At 38.1% G+C, this 19,787-nt stretch overlaps 1 protein-coding gene across 3 annotated transcripts in view; it reads right to left on the bottom strand.

Annotated features, from left to right (window-relative positions):
• The window catches only part of LOC106090878 (probable nuclear hormone receptor HR38), a 192,881-nt gene extending 175,971 nt beyond the window's left edge, over positions 1 to 16,910 (bottom strand). Inside the window, exons 1-3 of one of the 3 annotated variants that reach the window (XM_059364825.1) lie at positions 16,337 to 16,910; positions 9,575 to 10,696; positions 8,689 to 9,474 (exon numbers count right to left, since the gene is read on the bottom strand). In XM_059364825.1, the coding sequence (XP_059220808.1) occupies positions 8,689 to 9,352 (664 nt within the window). In that variant the 5' untranslated portion in view covers positions 9,353 to 9,474; positions 9,575 to 10,696; positions 16,337 to 16,910. Of the gene's footprint in view, positions 1 to 8,688; positions 10,697 to 16,336 lie in introns of those variants that run through there. The other 2 variants (XM_059364824.1, XM_059364826.1) reach the window with 2 other exon arrangements.
• Positions 16,911 to 19,787: the final 2,877 nt, after the last annotated feature.

The following is a 19,787-nucleotide window of genomic DNA, read 5'->3' as shown; positions in this document are numbered from 1 at the left end:
AGTCGGACTTCACTCATTGATATGTGAGAAGTTTGCCCCTGTGGAATGTTGATGGGTAAAATTTGCAGAAAGGAAATTTCCAGAATTTTACATCAAACAATCAGGTATGCAAAGAAGGGATAATAGAAATAAGGGGTAAACAAGGTTAATAGACGGTGCATTATTGAAGGACGGATAATAGAGGTAAACCACCCTAATATAGGTCCAAAAGCACAACAAGCCGGTTAATAGATATAACCGGTTAACAGAGACCCGGTTTATAGAGGTTCATCTGTAGTATAATTTACACCACTAAGAGACGATTAGAAAAACTGTGGTCAAAATTTTTCTCATTGCTGTTTGGTTGACATCATGAATTTCTTGATCATCTTCATTATTTATTGGGATACGACATTGGCAGACAACCATTAAATTGTGTTTAATGTTTGCTAAAACTATCAACAATCTCTCTCGCTCATTGACTCATCGACCAATAAACAACGAATGATGATGGCGATGATGTTTATTTTCAGATAATTGTGACGAAATGGTATATTATCATATCGTACACCTCGTTTCCTCAGTTTCAGTCCTAGCCTCCAATAGTAATAACTGTTTGTAGTTGTGTGGCAAAGTTTTCCTCAGATTTCCCATTCAGTGACGATCATATACACAATGTAAGTAAAATTATTTGCTAGATGGTTGAAACGTCAAGTGGACTCTTCTCAAACACAGCAGGGGGGGAATTCTCTATTAAACAGAATGATAAGTATCAATTACACAATGTATATGAGCATAGAGCACAATATTTGGTACCCCCATGATAGTTTCATATAAACTGAATCATAAAAGTTTTGACAGAACTGTTTGTTTCTGTATCCATCTACTCTGCACTATACATCATGCCCACCTCTGTTTTTAAAGACTCTTGAAATACAGACGTCATCACTGTCACAGATGTTGTTGAATTCATATCGAACGATGACATCTGTATTTGCTAAGGATGTCTGTCCTCGTTGTGTGGCATGAGTACGGTACTGAGAATATGAAAATGGCCCAAAAAACACTTACATGCTTACACTGTTACCATTACGATTGAGGACCAGGAAATTTATGATGGGATCGCTTTGAGGAAAACACCTGCGTCAATACTGCTGCTGCTGCTGCCAGCATTGTTTGTCATAATAATTTCGAGTTTTAGCATTTCGTGATCTTCCTCGATGCTGTGGAGGCATCCAAATGCAATAGAAATGAATTTAAATAAAATAAAAACAAGTAAAAAGGCGTTATGATCGGCCGGGCCGAATTTTGGATACCCACCACCTCGGTTATATATGTAAACCACCTTTCGTCATAATCCGTGGAAAAATGCATAATGTATGCCCCCATAGCAGCTATATCGAAATATAGTCCGATTTGGACCAAATTCGACATGGCTATTGAGTGGTCTAATAAGTACAAGTCATGTACGATATGGATGTCGAAAAGCCTAACATAATTCACTGAGTCAAATTTCAGCGAAATCGAAGTTTACATGTGCCTTTTACGGGGCCAAGACTTTAAATCGAGAGATCGGTCCATATGGCAGCTATATTCAAATATGGACCGATCTGAGCCAAATTGAAGAATGATGTTGAAGGGCCTAACACAACTCACTGTCCCAAATTTTGGCAAAATCGAACAATAAATGCGCGTTCTACCGGCCTAGGACCCTAAATCGGCAGATCGGTCTATATGGCAGCTATATCCAAATCTGGACCGATCTGAGCCAAATTGAAAAAGAATAACGACTGGCCCAACCCAACCCACTGTTCCAAATTTTGGCAAAATCGGACAATAAATGCGCCTTCTATGGGCCCAAGACTTTAAATCGGCGGTCTATATGGCAGCTATATCCAAATCTGAACCGATCTGGGCCCAAATGAACAAGGATGTCAAAGTCCTTAGCACAACTCATTGTCCCAAATTTCAGCAAAATCGGATAATAAATGTGGCTTTTATGGGCCTAAGACCCTAAATCGGCGGATCGGTCTATATGGCAGCTATATCCAAATCTGAACCGATCAGTCTCAAATTGAAGAAGGATGTTCAAGGGCCTAAAACAACTCAGTGTCACAAATTTTGGCAAAATCGGACAATAAATGCACCTTCTATGGGCCCAAGGCCTTAAATCGGTGGATCGGTTTATATGGCAGCTATATCCAAATCTTGACCGATGTGGGCCCAATGGAACAAGGGTGTCAAAGTCCTTAACACAACTCACTGTCTCAAATTTCACCAAATTCGGATAGTAAATGTGGCTTTACGGGCCTAAGACCCAAAATCGGAGGATCGGTCTATATGGTAGCTATATCAAAATTTGCACCGATCTGGGCTAAATTGAAGAAGTATATCGAAGGGCTTAACACAACTCACTATCTCAAATTTCAGCCAAATCGGATATTAAATTTGGCTTTTATGGGCTTAAGACCCTAAATCGGCGGATCGGCCTATATGGTAGCTATATCCAAATCTGAACCGATCTGGGCCAAATTGAAGAAGTATATCGAAGGGCCTAACAAAACTCGCTGTTCTAAATTTTGAGAAAATCGGATAATAAATGTGGTTTTTATAAGCCTAAGACCCTAAATCGGCGGATCGGTCTATATGGCAGCTATATCCAAATCTGAACCGATCTGGGCCAAATTGCAGAAAGATGTCGAAAGGCCGAACACAGCTAAGTGTCTCAAATTTTGGCAAAATCGGACAATAAATGCGCCTTTTATGGGCCTAAGGCTCTAAATCGAGAGATCAGTCTATATGGCAGCTATATCCAAATCTGAACCGATCTGAGCCAAATTGAAGAAGGATGTCGAAGGGCCTAACAAATCTCGGTGTACCAAATTTCAGCCAAATCGGATAATAAATGTGGCTTTTATGGGCCTAGAACCCTAAATCGGCGGATCGGTCTATATGGGGGCTATATCGAGATACAGTCCGATATAAGCCATCTTCGAACTTACCCTGCTTATGGACCAAAAAAGTATGTGTGCAAAGTTTCAGCTCAATATCTCTATTTTTAAAGACTGTAGCGTGATTTCAACAAACAGACGGACTGACAGACGGACGGACAGACGGGCGGACAGACGGACGGACATGGCTAGATCGTCTTAGATTTGTACGCTGATCAAGAATATATATATACTTTATAGGGTCAGAGGTTAACATTTCGATCTGCTGCATACGGAATAACGAAATGAATATACCCCCTCCTTGGGTGGTGGGTATAATAAGGTGAAATACATTTTTTGAAGATGTTATCGCCAATTATTGAATTCGATAATGAATATGAGCATGCCACCAGCTGTGGCATAAGAATGCCCTGGGTTGTCCACCAACCAAGTGATGATGCATTGCTTTCACCAGAGTTGGGGAGGCTGATCTGTTTTTGTACCAATAGAGAAGGCTCGGGGGGTATTGTGGGGTTTCTCAATTTTGTTTAGCCAAAATATATGCATTTTGTAATAATTTTCTTCGTGTCATGCATGGCGCATTCATTTGAATTTTCTTTTCACACAACGTAATAATTCTGTTGTCTTTTTGCCTTTTTTGTTTTTTTTTTTTTTTTTTGATTTTGGTTCGCCTTAACATTGCTGGCGTAATACCCTCTCGATGTGGTGCAGAACAAGCATTCGGTTGATGATTTTGTGCGGCTTAAAATAATAACCACGTGCATTCTTTGACGTTGTTTTTGTTCTTGTTGTTTCTGCAATATTTATGGTAATTGCAAATCACGAGAATTCTGCTCGTCGATGATATGAGCCAATATTTTTAGAAATAGTTTTGGTCTATTTGGTTTTTTGTGGGTTTTCCTTAAAAATGTGTTTGTCTGATTTTTCCGATCGTTTAATGTGTGTGTGTGTGTTGGTGTGTGTGTGTCGTTATGTTTAAGATGTGAGCTTTGCTATTGTGGCATGTTATCATGTTATGTTTTTCTTTAAATTTAAATGAAAACAAGCAACAATGCAAAATATTGCATCTCTTCCTCATGGAAACAAGCAAAAATTTATGCAGTACAAAAAAACGCTTTGAGACTTTGTAGGGGGAAATGTAATGAAGATGTGAAAGGAGAACAATGGTGCGTATGATTTGTGTTGTTTAAAATTAATAGTAATCATACGCAATGGTGGTGGTCCAGTTGGGGTAGTATAAAACAAATAAGGAAAGGCAAAAGTCGAGCGGTGCCGGCAATATAATACCCTTCACATAGTCTTTAAATATCATTTGGGTTGGGTAATTTTAGGTTAGATAAGTTAGGTTGAGAAGAGGGTGTGGATATTAATCCGTCCCATGGCACTACGGACATACACCTAAGCCAGTAATCGGCATTTTGTGCGCTCTAAAAACTATAAAGTAACCTCTAATCGGTAATAAAGTAACCCGTAGTCGGCTTGTTGTTCTCTCAAAATACCAAAAAGTAAATTAGAGGAAAAAATCTAAGTCAGGAACTCTGTGCTCATTACAAAATCCCCAATTATTTTCAATACCACGTCCCTAAGATGGCTCCCGTATTGTGTGCGATATCATTAAATAAACGCTATATCTAAATCTTAACTAATTTTGATGGACTTATGCAGACATTTCGGATACGTAAGGAAACAATTCGTACCAAATTTTGGGTAACTGCATGCACAAATGTCGTTACTATAGCAAAAAAAAAAAAAAAAAATCTCTCAAGCGCCTTGGGAGAACTTCAAGAGGTCTATCGCTTTCCTGTCGCTTTCTACAATAAACTTCTCAATCATTGTGTCCTTCATGACAGGTCAGTGTCTAATTGGAAAACATGCTGATAGACTGAAAACTGCAACTAACGACTTCTGAAGACACTGTGACGACATCGTGAAAGAAGAGACTATAGAACATCTGCTGTGTGTGTATTCCTCAATGGCAGTCACAAGGAGTTCCACTTTAGCTTCTCATTTCTTTGAGAACCTGTCTGATTAAGAGGATGTTCCTTGCGGAATTTCCTGGGCCTCCTCCAGTTTGTGACGATGCAGGCTGGTATTGAAGCGGATACAGTCTAATTGCCTTCGGAGATCAACGCTCAATTGAAATGTATTCTTGTGCGTTAAAAATGATTGGTGAGATCTGGCCAGGGGCAGCACTAGGTTTGCTCAAGAAGGATGGCATTCCTTCTCGACCAATAGCGCATGCTTAGATACCAAGGACTCCCTCAGATCCCGAATAGATACTTGGAAGACTAAGGGAATAAAGTGCCAATCTTTCAACCACCGACTGGATTGGTAGATTGGATGAGGCTGATGGTGACCAGAGACATGCAGTATTCATATTAAACTCTGGCTGTCTCGCAGACCTCAATAAGTCTGAAGGGGTTGTATACTACGGATTGAAGGAAACTGAAGGTCTATAGAAGCGGTGGCGTCGGGGAAACAGAAGACGACTCAGGGAGTAGAGAATGTTCCATTTACAGAAAGCGCAAAATGCCTGGGTGTCTTGTTGGACAGGAAATTAAACATCAAACCCAACATTTTGGAAAGGGAAGGGGTCTTGGGATCTGTGCAACTAAAAAGATGGGTCAGCAGAGGAACTCCTCAAGGAGGTGTACTATCTCCCAGACTTTGGAATATAACCATTAACAATATATTATGGCCTTTGGAAGAAAAAGGCGTAAAAATGTTAGGTTAGGTTAGGGGAAAGTTTCCCAGCACTCTAAGAGATATACTTCAGGAAGCTCTATGTGCAACAGCGAAGTGGGCTACCGAAAGCGGTCTAGGTATAAAACCGTGCAAGACAGAAGTAGTTCGTTTTAGCAGGAGATACAAGTTGCCTATAGTGGCACCTGTCTCCTTGGGAAGAGAGAATGTTCGATTTACAGAAAGCGCAAAATGCCTGGGTGTTTTGCTCGACAGGAAATTAAACTTCAAAACCCAACATTTTGGAAAGGCCAAGAAAGGCAACTTTTGCCCTATTCACCTGCAAGAAAGCCATTGACAAAAGTTGGGGGTTTAGACCGCGTGTCATGCTTGGGTATATACTGCAGTTGTCAGACCTATAATGCTATATGGTGTTGTGGTCTGGTGGACGGCGCTTCAAAAGTCCACCTACTGCTCAATACTTAACCGGTTCCAAAGAATGGCTTGTTTGTGCATCACAGCCGCATTGAGGACGACACCATCTGATGCACTGAATTTAATCGTACATCTTATGCCTCTGGACATTGTGGCTAGACAAATTGTAGCCACCACTGCCGTGAGGTTAAGGAAGCCAACTCATTGGTCATGTAGAGGCTAGGGACACTGTGTTATCCTTGATACAATATCCGATGTTCCAGGCAGTGTGGATTTAAACAACCTTTCGTCAAAATCCGGTGAAAAATTTATACCTTACGCCCCATAGCAAAATTGCTAATTGAACAGGCGCAAACTTCTCACATATCAATGAGTGCAGTCCGATTCAAGTTTTCAGCTCAATGATAAGGGGCTTCCCTTTTATAGCCGAGTCCGAACGGCTTGCCGCAGTGCAACACCTCGTTGGAGAGAAGTTTTATATGGCATAGTACCTCACTAATGTTGCCAGCATTAGGAGAGAAAACCACCGCTGAAAATTTTTTCTGCGGTGGCGGTGAGCACCGTAGCGTTCAGGTTAACATGTCCGCCTATGACGCTGAATTCCTGAGTTCGAATCCTGGCAGGAACATCAGAAAATTTTTCAGCGGTGGTTATCCCCTTGTTATGCTGGCGACATTTGTCAAATACTTTACCATGGAAAACTTCTCCCCAAAGAGATGTTGCTCTGCGGCGCGCAGTTCGGTCTCGGCTATAAACAGGGGGTCCCATCTCATTGAGCTTAAGCTTTTGTCGGACTGCACTTATAGATTTGTGAGATGTTTCCCCCCTCAATGGTATAATCATGGAAAAATTTGCAATTTTTACCCCCCTCCGCCATAAGATGGGGGTAAACTAATTTCGTCATTCTGTTTGTAACACCTCGAAATATGCGTCTAAGACCTTATAAAGTATATATATATATATAGCCATGTCCGTCCGTCCGTCCGTCTGTCTGTCGAAAGCACGCAAACTTTTGAAGAAGTAGAGCTAGCCGCTTGAAATTTTTCACAAATACTTTTTATTAGAGTAGGTCGGTTGGGATTGCAAATGGGCCAAATCGGTCCATGTTTTGATATAGCTGCCATATAAACCGATCTTGGGTCATGTCTTCTTGAGCCTCTAGAGGGCGCATTTCTCATCCGATTTGACTGAAATTTCGCACATAGTGTTTTAATATCACTTCCAACAACTGTGCGAAGTATGGTCTTGATCGGTCCATAACCTAATATAGCTACCATATAAACCGATCTTAGGTCATGACTTCTTGAGCCTCTAGAGGGCGCAATTCTCATATGATTTGACTGAAATTTCGCACATAGTGTTCCAATATCACCTCCAACAATTGCAAGTAGTATGGTCCTAATCGGTCCATAACCTGATATAGCTGCCATATAAACCTATCTTGGGTCTTGACTTCTTGAGCCTCTAGAGGGCGCAGTTCTCGTCCGATTTGACTGAAATTTCGCACATTGTGTTTTGATATCACTTCCAACAGCTGTGAGAAGTATGGTCTTAATCGGTCCATAGCCTGATATAGCTACCATAAAAAACCGATCTTGTGTTTTGACTTCTTGAGCCTCTAGAGGGCGCAATTCTCGTCCGATTAGACTGAAATTTCGCACATAGTGTTTTAATATCACCTCCAATAGCTGTGCAAAGTATGGTCTTAATGGGTCCTTAACCTGATATAGCTGCCATATAAACCGATCTTGGGTCTTGACTTCTTGAGCCTCTAGAGGGCGCAATTCTCTTCCGATTTGGCACAAATTTTGTACAACGGCTCCTCCCACGGCCTTCAACACACGTGTGCAATATGGTCAGAATCGATCTATAGCTTGATAAAGCTCCCGTATAAACTGATCTCCCGATTTTGCTTCTTGAGACCCGAATCGGACTATAACTTGATATAGCTGCTCCTCCGTCCTTATTCATCATACTTCGTTTGCCTTAAAAGAACAAAGAACTCTTCGACCCGGCCGAACTTAGCACGCTCTTACTTATTTAGTAGTGCATATTGACACTTGTTCGGGCATAAAGTCAAAGTCAGTTCTAGGCTTAAGCAAAGTTTTGATTCATTTTTCATCTGTGAAGAAAAATTACCCTAAAGTGTTTTTAGGGTAACGATTAACCTTATTGACACTCTTGCCATTCATTTTTAAAGCCAAGGCTTACAACACAAGTTATGTGTAAAGAAGCGGGTTAAATTGCAGGACAAGCAAGTTTGGACCTTATATTCATTTTAAAATAGCCTTAAAACTTTACATTAAAATTTTAAATATTGGGTTGCCCAAAAAGTAATTGCGGATTTTTCATATAGTCATTTTTTCACAGCTTGTGACTCTGTAATTGCATTCTTTCTTCTGTCAGTTATCAGCTGTAACTTTTAGCTTGCTTTAGAAAAAAAAAAAGTATATTTGATTAAAGTTCATTCTAAGTTTTATTAAAAATGCATTTACTTTCTTTTAAAAAATCCGCAATTACTTTTTGGGCAACCCAATAATATTTGTTATATATGAGACTTTAACCCACCACCATTTACCTTATTAAGGTCTCTTAAAACCCCAATAAAATTATATGTGAAAACAAAAATGGCTATACATACAATTGGTGTCAGGAAAAATATGCTCCGGCGATGATGACGACACATAAAAATTGCCCAACTGCTTGCGATAGGTCAGGTTGCTCAGACACCATAAATTATCGCTGGCCGTTGCTGAGGCTGCTGCTGCTGCTGCCGCCACCACATCCAGCACTGAGTGTTCATAAGGCAAAGGTTCAGATTTCAAAAGGAATTTATCCGTCTGCCCAGTGGCGTAGGGTGGCGTTACCGGCGATGGTGTATCATTCAAGTTATAGTAGTAGTTGGAGCAGTTATTGTGATGGCCATGATGCGATATGTCACAGCCATCGGGAAAAAGATTACGGCAAGGATATATCAAATTGGGAGGAGTTGTTGGCGCCGCAGTCAACGGTGAGCTGGGCAAGTGTTTATGGCTGGCATTTGGGGCCGCGGGAAAATTAAAGTTATCACTGTGATGCAAATGATTGTTGTTGATCTCGTAGAGATTGTTTTCGGACTTTATGGTAAAATTCGAGGCATTCAATTCACCGGCCACATTGTGGGGCACAATGTTGTTGTTGTTGTTATTATTGATTTCACCACCATAGGGCAAGTGCGAGTTAAGGGAGTTTTCAAGCGTTGCCAGAGAGTTGGACGAGGGAGGTTCTTGTTTAACCACAATCAAGGAAGCTAAACGATTTCGCATTTTATGGCATATAATTCTTTAAGGCTTAGCGTTTAAAGTAAATCAAAACAAACACTGTCACAGAGTACTCATATGGCGGTAGAAAAAAAATGCGTGAGTAGTGATTTTCAAGGTTAGCAAAACTAAAGGAAAACAAAAACAAATCAACATAATACACACACAACACAAACAAAAACAAAAACACATATGAGAACAACAAAAACAACAAAGTTATATAAACACCTGTGGAAGGTTGCAAAACCCTCAGGCGCGCGTTCCAACTCTGCAGCTCCAGCACGGCGATTTGCGCTACACAGCCTGGATAATGGGATATACCAGAAACTTGGCTGCTGCTGCTGCTACTCTTGCTCTTGCTGTTGTTATTGGTAATGGTGGGCTAAGATAACGCAGCTTTAGTTCTTAAATTTTGTATACACTTGTACTACATTTTATTATACAGGACTTTTGTGATGCCATTTCATTTTGCTTCTTCGTTTGTATGCGTGTGTGTGTTTGGAGAGGCGCGTGTGTATTTTTTTCACGATTCCGTTTTTTTACTCTCAGTTTTTGTTTTTTTTTTTGCTATGTATCTGTAAAAGTTGTTACGACGTCAGCATTACGACGTAATCACTCGTTGGTATAGACATTTTTTCAGGTTCATGTTATTTCCTGTAGTGTTTGTTGTTGTTTTTGTCCCAGCAGGCACAAGGACTTTTTCTGTATACATGCTCGCACATATGGTGGAATCAGCACATAACATAAAAAGTTTTAAGAGTACTGTTGTTGTTTTTTTTTTGCTATTTGTTTAATGTACACAGATTCTTTTATCAGCTTCACTAGAAACTCTTTAAAATGATTTTCGATTAGAAGAAAAAATCATGCAAAAGTCCTTGAAGTCGAAATTTGTTCTTAGTCAAACGTATACGCACTGGTGTCCATTGAATTTGTATTCATCATACGCTCCCTAGACTTGGTCTTCATAGTAAATGTGAATGAGTGGTCTTTAGTTTAAATTCATTGCATTCCATTAAGGCTTTTCATATAAATTCGATTTTTTTGCGATTTAACTGCGCTTTTATTACATTATTGTTTATAACACACACACACACACACACATGCACACTGTTCTCATACAGATATATTTTGTTTTATAAAATTGCAAAAAAATTAGGTAATTATTTTTTTCGAGTGATTATTGATATTTTCTAAGCATTGCTTAACAATTTTTTTGTTGATTCAAAAAAACCGAGAAATTGTATTGTATAATCTTCTGGATTATATGCACCCTTGCAGGTAAAACGGTTACTTAAATTCTTAAATCCTTTCACTAATACACAGAATGTTACTTTATTTGTTTCGACAAAGCTGAAATGAAAATAAATGAAGAAAATATTAGTTTTTGTTTCAAAAAAAAATCTTTATACAGTTAAAAAAATGTTTAAAATGTTGACTATGAATTATTCTATGGTTATGTTCTCCAAAAAAATGGAAGAAAGTCATTGTAATAAAATTTATATTTGGCACCTAAATGACAGATCTTCCCAAGGCAAATGAGCAATGGTTCCTTCATAAACTCTTAATAGAGAATATTGACCTCTTGAAGTGTCAAAGCCATTGACTCATACAAATATGTTAAAGAGTTGCTGGGAAAAACGAGCACCTCTAACTGCTGTGTGTTGTTTAAACTCCAAAATAATGGGAGGTGTGCTAAATGTTTGCAACACCTAGAAATATTGACTGAAGACTCTTAGTATTATTATTGATGAGTACGACTTGCTGTGTCCTTTTAGCTTATTTTTTTTTTCTTTAAAGAAAGTTAATTTTCTTCCTAATATGGACAGCCGCACGGAATTTAGGTTAGGTTAGTTGAATGGCCGCCCACCAAAGGTGAGTTCACTCGGAGGCCAGTTTGGCCCATTGTGGTATCCTGGAGAGAGAAAGGGAAGAAAAAGGAAAATGTGAGACCTATATATAAAAATAAACTAATCTGAACCATATACGACACTAATCTAGAAAAGCCTAACACTCACTGTGTCAATGAACTTTTTATGGGCCCCAAAACCTTAAATCGAGAGATCGGTTTATATGACAGCTATATCCAAATCTGAACCGATATGAGCCAAATTGAAGAAGAATGTCGAAGGGCCTAACAAAACTTACTGTCCCAAATTACGGTAACATCGGACAATAAATGCGCCTTTTATGGGCCCAAAACCTTAAATCGGGAGATCTGTCTATATGGCAGCTATATCCAAATCTGAACCGATCTGAGCCAAATTGAAGAAGAAAGTCGAAGGGCCTAACGCAACTCACTGTCCCAAATTTCGGTGACATCGGATAATAAATGCGCCTTTTATGGGGGTAAGACCTTAAATCGAGAGATCGGTCTATATGGCAGCTATATTCAAATGTGGTCCGATCTGAGCCAAATTGAAAAAGGGTGTTAAAGGGGCTAACACAACTCTTCGTCCCTAATTTTGGCGAAATCAGACAATAAGTGCGCCCTTTATGGGCCCAAAATCTTAATTCGAGAGATCGATCTATATGACAGCTATATCCAAATCTGGACCGATCTGGGCCAAATTGAAGAAAGATGTCAAAGGGCTCAACACAACTCACTGTCCCAAATTTCAGCGAAATCGGATAATAAATGCGCCTTTTATGGGCGCAAATCTTAAATCGAGAGATCGGTCTATATGGCAGCTATATCCAAATCTGGACCGATCTAAGCCAAGTTGCAGAAAGATGTCGAAGGGCATAACTTAACTCACTGTCCCAAATTTCAGCAAAATCCGGTAATAAATGTGGCTTTTTGGGCCTAAGACCCTAAATCGGCGGATCGGTCTATATGGCAGCTATATCCAAATCTGGACTGATCTGGGCCAAATTGAAAAGGATATCGAGTGGCTTAACGCAATTTAATGTTCAGCAAAATCGGATAATAAATGCGTCTTTTATGGGCGCAAGACCTTAAATCGAGAGATCGGTTTATATGGCAGCTATATCCAAATCTGGACCGATCTAAGCCAAGTTGTAGAAAAATGTCGAAGAGCCTGACACAACTCACTGTCCCAAATTTCAGCAAAATCGGATAATAAATGCTTCTTTTATGGGCGCAAGACCATAAATCGAGAGATCGGTCTATATGGAACCTATATCCAAATAAGGACCGATCTAAGCCAAATTGAAGAAAGATGTCGAAGGGCCTAATACAACTCACTGTCCCAAATTTCAGCAAAATCGGATAATAAATGTGGCTTTTATGGGCATAAGACCCTAAATCGGAGGATCGGTCTATATGGCAGCTATATTCAAATCTCGACCGATCTAGACCAAATTGAATAAAGATGTCGAAGGGCTTGACTTAACTCACTGCCCCAATTTTCAGCAAAATCGGATAATAAATGTAGATTTTATGGGTCTAAGACCCTAATTCGACGGATCGGTCTATATTGAGGCTATATCAAGATACAGTCCAATATAGCCCATCTTCGAACTTAACCTGCTTTTGGACAAAAAAAAGAATCTGTGCTAAGTTTCAGCTCAATATCTCTATTTTTAAAGACTGTAGCGTTATTTCAACAGACAGACGGACGGACATGTCTAGATCGTCTTAGATTTTTACGCTGATCAAGAATATATATACTTCATAGGTTCGGCAGTGGATATTTTGATGTGCTGCGGAATGACAAAATGAATATACCCCCCATCCTTCGGTGGTGGGTATAAAAAGACAAAAAACAGGAGGAGTGTAGAAAACCCGAGCGGGAGGTGAAGAACCGCCCTTCGCTACGCAAGCACGGACCTTCCTACGCCGGAGCCTGTGTCACCCCCCTTCGGAACCATCCTTTTCTTTCAACGAATCTTAGGAGAGATATCAGAGGTATATTCGCAAGTTCACCCAGATCACAGAAGAAACAACTCTCCAGTAAGGAAAGTCTACGTCTCTGCAGACGCGGGGGACTATTGAGCAAAGCAAGTGCTCAATAGTCCCCTTCTCATCCTCATCGTGGCAACTCCTACAGAAGTCATTGTGCGGTATCCCCATGGGCACCGCCATGCGGCCCAGTGTCCGGTTATGACCCCTGTCGAAGTACTCATCGACCTCTTATGGAACGCCAGCAACTCCCTCGTTCTCCTTCGGTCGATGACCGGCCATAGCGCCTTCGCAGTCCGGCAACCATCCACCGTGTCCCACCTCGCCACCGACGCCGCCCTGGCCATCCCCTCTACTGTGTTCGGTAGCTCGACAAACGTAGGCAAGACCGATGACTGGTTCGCCCGGCGCAGACGTACCCCTCTTGGCGCACTCGTCCGCCCTCTCATTCCCTGGAAACCCCCTCAAGCCCATGAACCCATGTCTGTGTCACATCGTGGGCCCGGAGCCTATCCGGGAATTTCAAACAGTCCGCCACGTATCTCGACCTCACCATGCTCGACCCCAAGGCCTTGAGCGCCGCCATACTGTCCATATAAATTTTGAGTTTCGAGGGCGGTAGGACCCTTGCCAGAATTTCTCTTGCGGCTACTGCAATGGCACAGACCTCTGCCTGAAAGACCGTACACTCGTCCGGCAGTCTCAGAGACATACTGATTTGAGTGCATCAGGTAGATTCCCAATTCAGTCCCTGACTCCATCTTGAAGCCGTCTGTGTAGATCGAGGTCTCATCCTCCTCAAGTACACCATCCGCCCTCCATTCGTCTCTATCAGGAAAACGAATCGCGAATGCCCTCACTCCAGCCGGCACTTGTACCAGGTAGTCGAAGATCCTCCACAGTCTACTCATGGGATTTAGCACATATAGTTCTTATTGATGTCAACCAGTTTATCTTTGTGAGGTACTACGCCTTGTAAAACTTCTCTCCAAAGCGATGTAGCACTGCGGCACGCCGTTCGGTCTTGGGTATAAAAAGAAGGCCTCTTATCATTGAGCTTAACCTTGATTCGGACTGCACTCATTGATAGGTGAGAAGTTTGCCCCTGTTCCTTAGTGGAATGTACATGGGCAAAATTTGCATTGCCTCTGTTTGTAGACCGATTCGGATCATACATGGCATGGATGTCGGAAGTCAAATCGGATGAAAATTAGGGCTTTTATGGGCTCAAGGATTCAAATCCGGAGATCGGTTTGTATGAGAGCTACATCTGCTTATACACAGATTCGGATCAAGCTTGGCATGGATGTTGGAAAACATAATTCAAGCCATTGTTGCAAATTTTAGCCAAATCGAAAGAAATTTAAGGGTTCTAAGGCCTCCAGAAGTCAAATCCGTGGATCGGTGAATAATATAAACAGATATTATAAACCGATTAGGATCATACTTGGAATGGATCATAACATAAGTCTTTGTTACAAATTTCAGCCACATCTGATAAAAATTGAGGATTCTAGGAGCTCAGGAAGTCCAATCCGTTGATCTGTTTATATGGGGGCAATTCCCAAATCTGAATCGTTATGGCCTATTTACAATCCCTAATGACCTACATCAATAAGAAGTATCTGTCTAAAATTTCAAGCGGCTAGCTGTACGCGTTCGACCGCTATCGTGATTTCGACAAACGGACATGGCTAGTTCGACTCAGAATATCGAGATAATCCAGAATATATATACCTTATGGGCTCGCAGATCAATATTTCGAGGTGTTGCAAACGGAATGACTGGATAAGTATACCCCCGTCCTATGGCGGTGGGTATAAAAATATGTGGGTGGTACATATAAATCTGGACCGATTTTAATGAAATTTTGCACATATATTGGGACGTTAAATAGAACAAATTGTACAAAATTTTGTACAGATCGGACCAAAAGTATGGCTTTTACGGCCTTGGGATGATAGATATATATGGGGTCTATATCTAAATCGGAACCGATTTTGATGAAATTTTGCACATAAGTTAAGATCGATGACAATCCAATACAAGTTTTGTGCAGATCGATTGAAATTTAGCCACTACGGCCTTATAAGTTCAAATCCGGTGACACATATATAAGGGAGCCATATCGAAATCTGAACCGTTTTTGATGAAATTTAGCATATCTGTTAATGTTATTCATAACAAAACAATCCTTGCCACATTTTGTTCAAGTCCGTTGAAAATTGTAGCTACAAAATTTGTATCCAATTCAACAAAAAATTGCACAAAATGTTTCCAAAAGATACAATCCCCATATAACACGATTCCCGATTTTACTTTTTGCTCTCTAAGAAGCCACATTCATTCACTGATTGTTTTCTTCCATAATAATCCACAAGAAGGCTAAGCTAAGTAGTGTACAACACAATTTCTGCAGAATCCTTTGTGGTGGGAGTCCAATGGTTAGCCCTATCGAATTGGAAGTGGCTCCCATTTCAATAAACAAATATTGTTTTCATATTAGAGTAGTAATTGGCAAAGTTCTAAGGAATACATACTGCAAAACAAGCAAATATTGCTCATACGTCCATGTGATGTATGTATTTTTATAACGTATACGCCGTACTGTGCTGATTTGTGCTGATCAACACTTCATCACTAATTTCTAAAACTTCCCTCTCAACTTAATTTTAGCTATAAATTTCTCCATCAACAAATATTGCGATGATTTATGAAAATTTGGTATTTGAAGGCCACAAATATTTAGATAAATATAAGAAAAAAAAACAATTCTATTCCAAGCGACAGGGATGTCTTAAAAGCCATGTGAAAAACTTCACTCCTCTCTCATAAGTTTTTTATTAATTCTTTAAAAAAAGTTAAACTGCTGCTTGAAGACAGTTTAGCATAAATGGAATTCTTTTGTTACACACACACACATAAATAAGAACACACACAAAACTCATCCAATCGCAGGGTATTATCCCTACACATTGAAATCTTAACAGATTCGTGCAAAAACTCAGCACAGTTTAAATCCCCTTTTCACACACACATGCATACACACACACACACTCCACTTATTCCATTATAACCGTTAGTTTTTTTTTTACTTTTGTCCATTATTCGCTAGAAAAGAGACTTACTTCACTCAGAAAGGAATATCCATTTTTTGCCATATTATTCGGTATGCCAGCGTATCTTAAAGATATGCTTCTAATGCTCCTTAATTTCTATTTTTCTTATATGCTTAAGACATTCGCAGCTTATTTGCGTTTTTATAGATTTTTTATTGTAGCACCTTTAGAATTGCCTCGATTTATTTTTCTATTCAATGATATGTTTTGAGATGTAATGAAATCAACAACGAAAAAATTGTATAGTTAGCCACCCGTCACTGGAAATCAATCGGAAATGTTATCACTCATACGTCAAGTTTCACTGCACGTTTCTGGGTGTTCCACTCAGAATGTTTGCACGTTTTCTTTAACTTGTTTCAATAGCAAAATGATTTAATTTTTCAAAAAATTTTATTTCACTTTCAATTCAATTCACACATAAACTTCCGTGGTTCTAGCTTAGAAATTGCTCTTGTTAGTGTTTGCGATTTTATTGGAGATTTGTTGTTTTTTTTGTTTTGTATTTATTTTATTGTATTTATTAGTTAAAGTTTTGTTTCGAAAATATAATTTGTGCTCATCTAACGGTATGTGTTAACAACGCGGCGTCTGTGACGCGACTGAACTTATATTTACGGTTACACGCGACTATATTCACTTTACCGTTTGTTGGGTGGCTGGCTGGTTGGTTGGTTGGCGCATTGTGTGTTTGATTTTGATTTCGTTCGATGCGGCGCATTGCTTTTGCCAAACAGCAACAACGAAGAAGAGCAAGCCAAAAACAGCAACAAACATTAATGACGAATTTTCAGAGTGTGTGCTCGTGCATGCGAAGGAGGTTGATGATGATGAGTTTGGTGTTAGCTCTGCTTGGTCAAACTCAGCGCAGTGAGGATAGTTGATGATGAGGCAGGCATGCAGGCAGGCGGGCAGCCCCCAACAATGACGATGGTTATGTTGAAGTTCTAACACTGTTGCTTGTTGTTGTTGTTATTATTATTCTTATCAATGGGTAGAATTGCTAAAGCGCGCGCCTTAACTTACCCACCATAACGGTAGCTGGCCAGAGGGGGTTTATTGATTTTGTTATTCTCAGGTCTACCTACCTCAAGACAAACAAACTGAGGTGCAGAGAGTGAGAGCAGAATACACCATACGCTCAGGGGTTGCCGTTATAGCATTTTTCAATTAAAAAATAAAATAAAATAAAATAAAATAAAACAAAATAAAATAAAATAAAATGAAATAAAATAAAACAAAATAAAATAAAATAAACTAAAATAAAATAAAATAAAATAAAATAAAATAAAATAAAATAAAATAAAATAAAATAAAATAAATTAAATAAAAATAAAATAAAATAAAATAAAATAAAATAAAATAAAATAAAATAAAATAAAATAAAATAAAATAAAATAAAATAAAATAAAATAAAACAAAATAAAACAAAATAATATAATTTGAAATAAAATAAAATAGAATAAAATGAAATAAAATAAAATAAAATAAATTAAAATAAAATAAAATAAAATAAAATAAAATAAAACAAAGCAAAATAAAATAAAATAAAATAAAATAAAATAAAATAAAATAAAATAAAATAAAATAAAATAAAATAAAATAAAATAAAATAAAATAAAATAAAATAAAATAAAATAAAATAAAATAAAATAAAATAAAATAAAATAAAATAAAATAAAATAAAATAAAATGAAATAAAATAAAATAAAATGAAATAAAATGAAATAAAATAAAATAAAATAAAATAAAATAAAATAAAATAAAATAAAATAAAATAAATAAAATAAAATAAAATAAAATAAAATAAAATAAAACAAAATAAAATAAAATAAAATAAAATAAAATAAAATAAAATGAAATAAAATAAAATAAAATGAAATAAAATGAAATAAAATAAAATAAAATAAAATAAAATAAAATAAAATAAAATAAATAAAATAAAATAAAATAAAACAAAATAAAATAAAATAAAATAAATTAAAATAAAATAAAATAAAATAAAATAAAATAAAATAAAATAAAATAAAATAAAATAAAATAAAATAAAATAAAATAAAATAAAATAAAATAAAATAAAATAAAATAAAATAAAATAAAACAAAACTAAATAAAAAAAAAATAAAAAATAATATAAAAGAAAATAAATTAAAATAATATAAAATATGATAAATTAAAATAAAATAAAATAAAAAAAAATAAAATAAATTGAAATAAATTGAAAGAAATTTAAATAAAATAGAATAAAATGAAATAAAATAAAATAAAATGAAATAAAATGAAACAAGTAAAATCGTGCCAGGCCGAATCTTATATACCCTCCACCATAGATCGCATTTGTCGAGGTTTTTTTCCCCGATATCTCCTTTTAGGCAAACAAAGGATAAAAGAAAAGAATTGCTATAATATTGGTGCTATATTAAGTTATGGTCCGATTCGAACCATAATTGATTTGAATGTTGGAGACCATAGAAGAAGCCATTGTGTAAAATTTCATCCAAATCAAGTAAGAATTGCCCCCTTAAGGGGCTCAAGAAGTAAAATGGAGAGATCGGTTTATATGGGAGCTGTATAAGGTTAAAGACCAATTCGGACATTACTTAACACGTATGTTGAAGGTCATGGGAGAAGCCGTTGTACAAAATTTCAGCCAAATCGGATAAGAATTGTGCCCTCTAGTGGCTCAAGAAGTCAAGATCCATGATCGGTTTATATGGCTGCTATATCAAAATATGGACCGATATAGCCCATTTACAATCCCAACCGGGAGGCCACCGTAGCGCAGAGGTTAGCATGTCCGCCTATGAAGCTGAACGCCTAGTTTCGAATTGTGGCCAGACCATCAGAAAAAATTTCTCAGCGGTGGTTTTCCCCTCCTAATGCTGGCAACATTTGTGAGGTACTATGCCATGTAAAACTTCTTTCCAAAGAGGTGTCGCACTGCGGTACGCCGTTCGGTCTCGGCTATAAAAAGGAGGCCCCTTATCATTGAACTTAAACTTGAATCGGACTGCACTCATTGATATTTGAGAAGTTTGCCCCTGTTCCTTAGTGCAATGTTCATGGGCAAAATTTGCAAATTACAATCCCAATTGACCTACACTAATGAGAAGTATTTGTGCTAAATTTCAAGCGGCTATCTTTACTCCTTCGAAGTTAGAGTGCTTTCGACAGACAGACGGACGGACGGACAGACAGACGGACGGACATGGCTAGATCGACTCAAAATGTTACGACGATCAAGAATATATATGCTTTATGGGGTCTACGACGAATATTTCGAGGAGTTACAAACAGAAGACGAAATTAGTATACCCCCATCCTATGGTGGAGGGTATACTAAGCGTGCTAAGTTCGGCCGGGCCGAATCTTATATGCCCTCCACCATGGATAGCATTTGTTGAGTTCTTTTTCCAGTATCTCCTTTTAAGCCAATAGGCTAGGTTAGGTTAGGTTTAAG

This window comes from Stomoxys calcitrans, chromosome 3 (assembly GCF_963082655.1).
Source record: "Stomoxys calcitrans chromosome 3, idStoCalc2.1, whole genome shotgun sequence".
Taxonomy (NCBI): Eukaryota; Metazoa; Arthropoda; class Insecta; order Diptera; family Muscidae; genus Stomoxys; species Stomoxys calcitrans.
The sequence above is the reverse complement of the archived record's forward strand: the minus strand, read 5'-3'. Positions and strand labels throughout refer to the sequence as shown.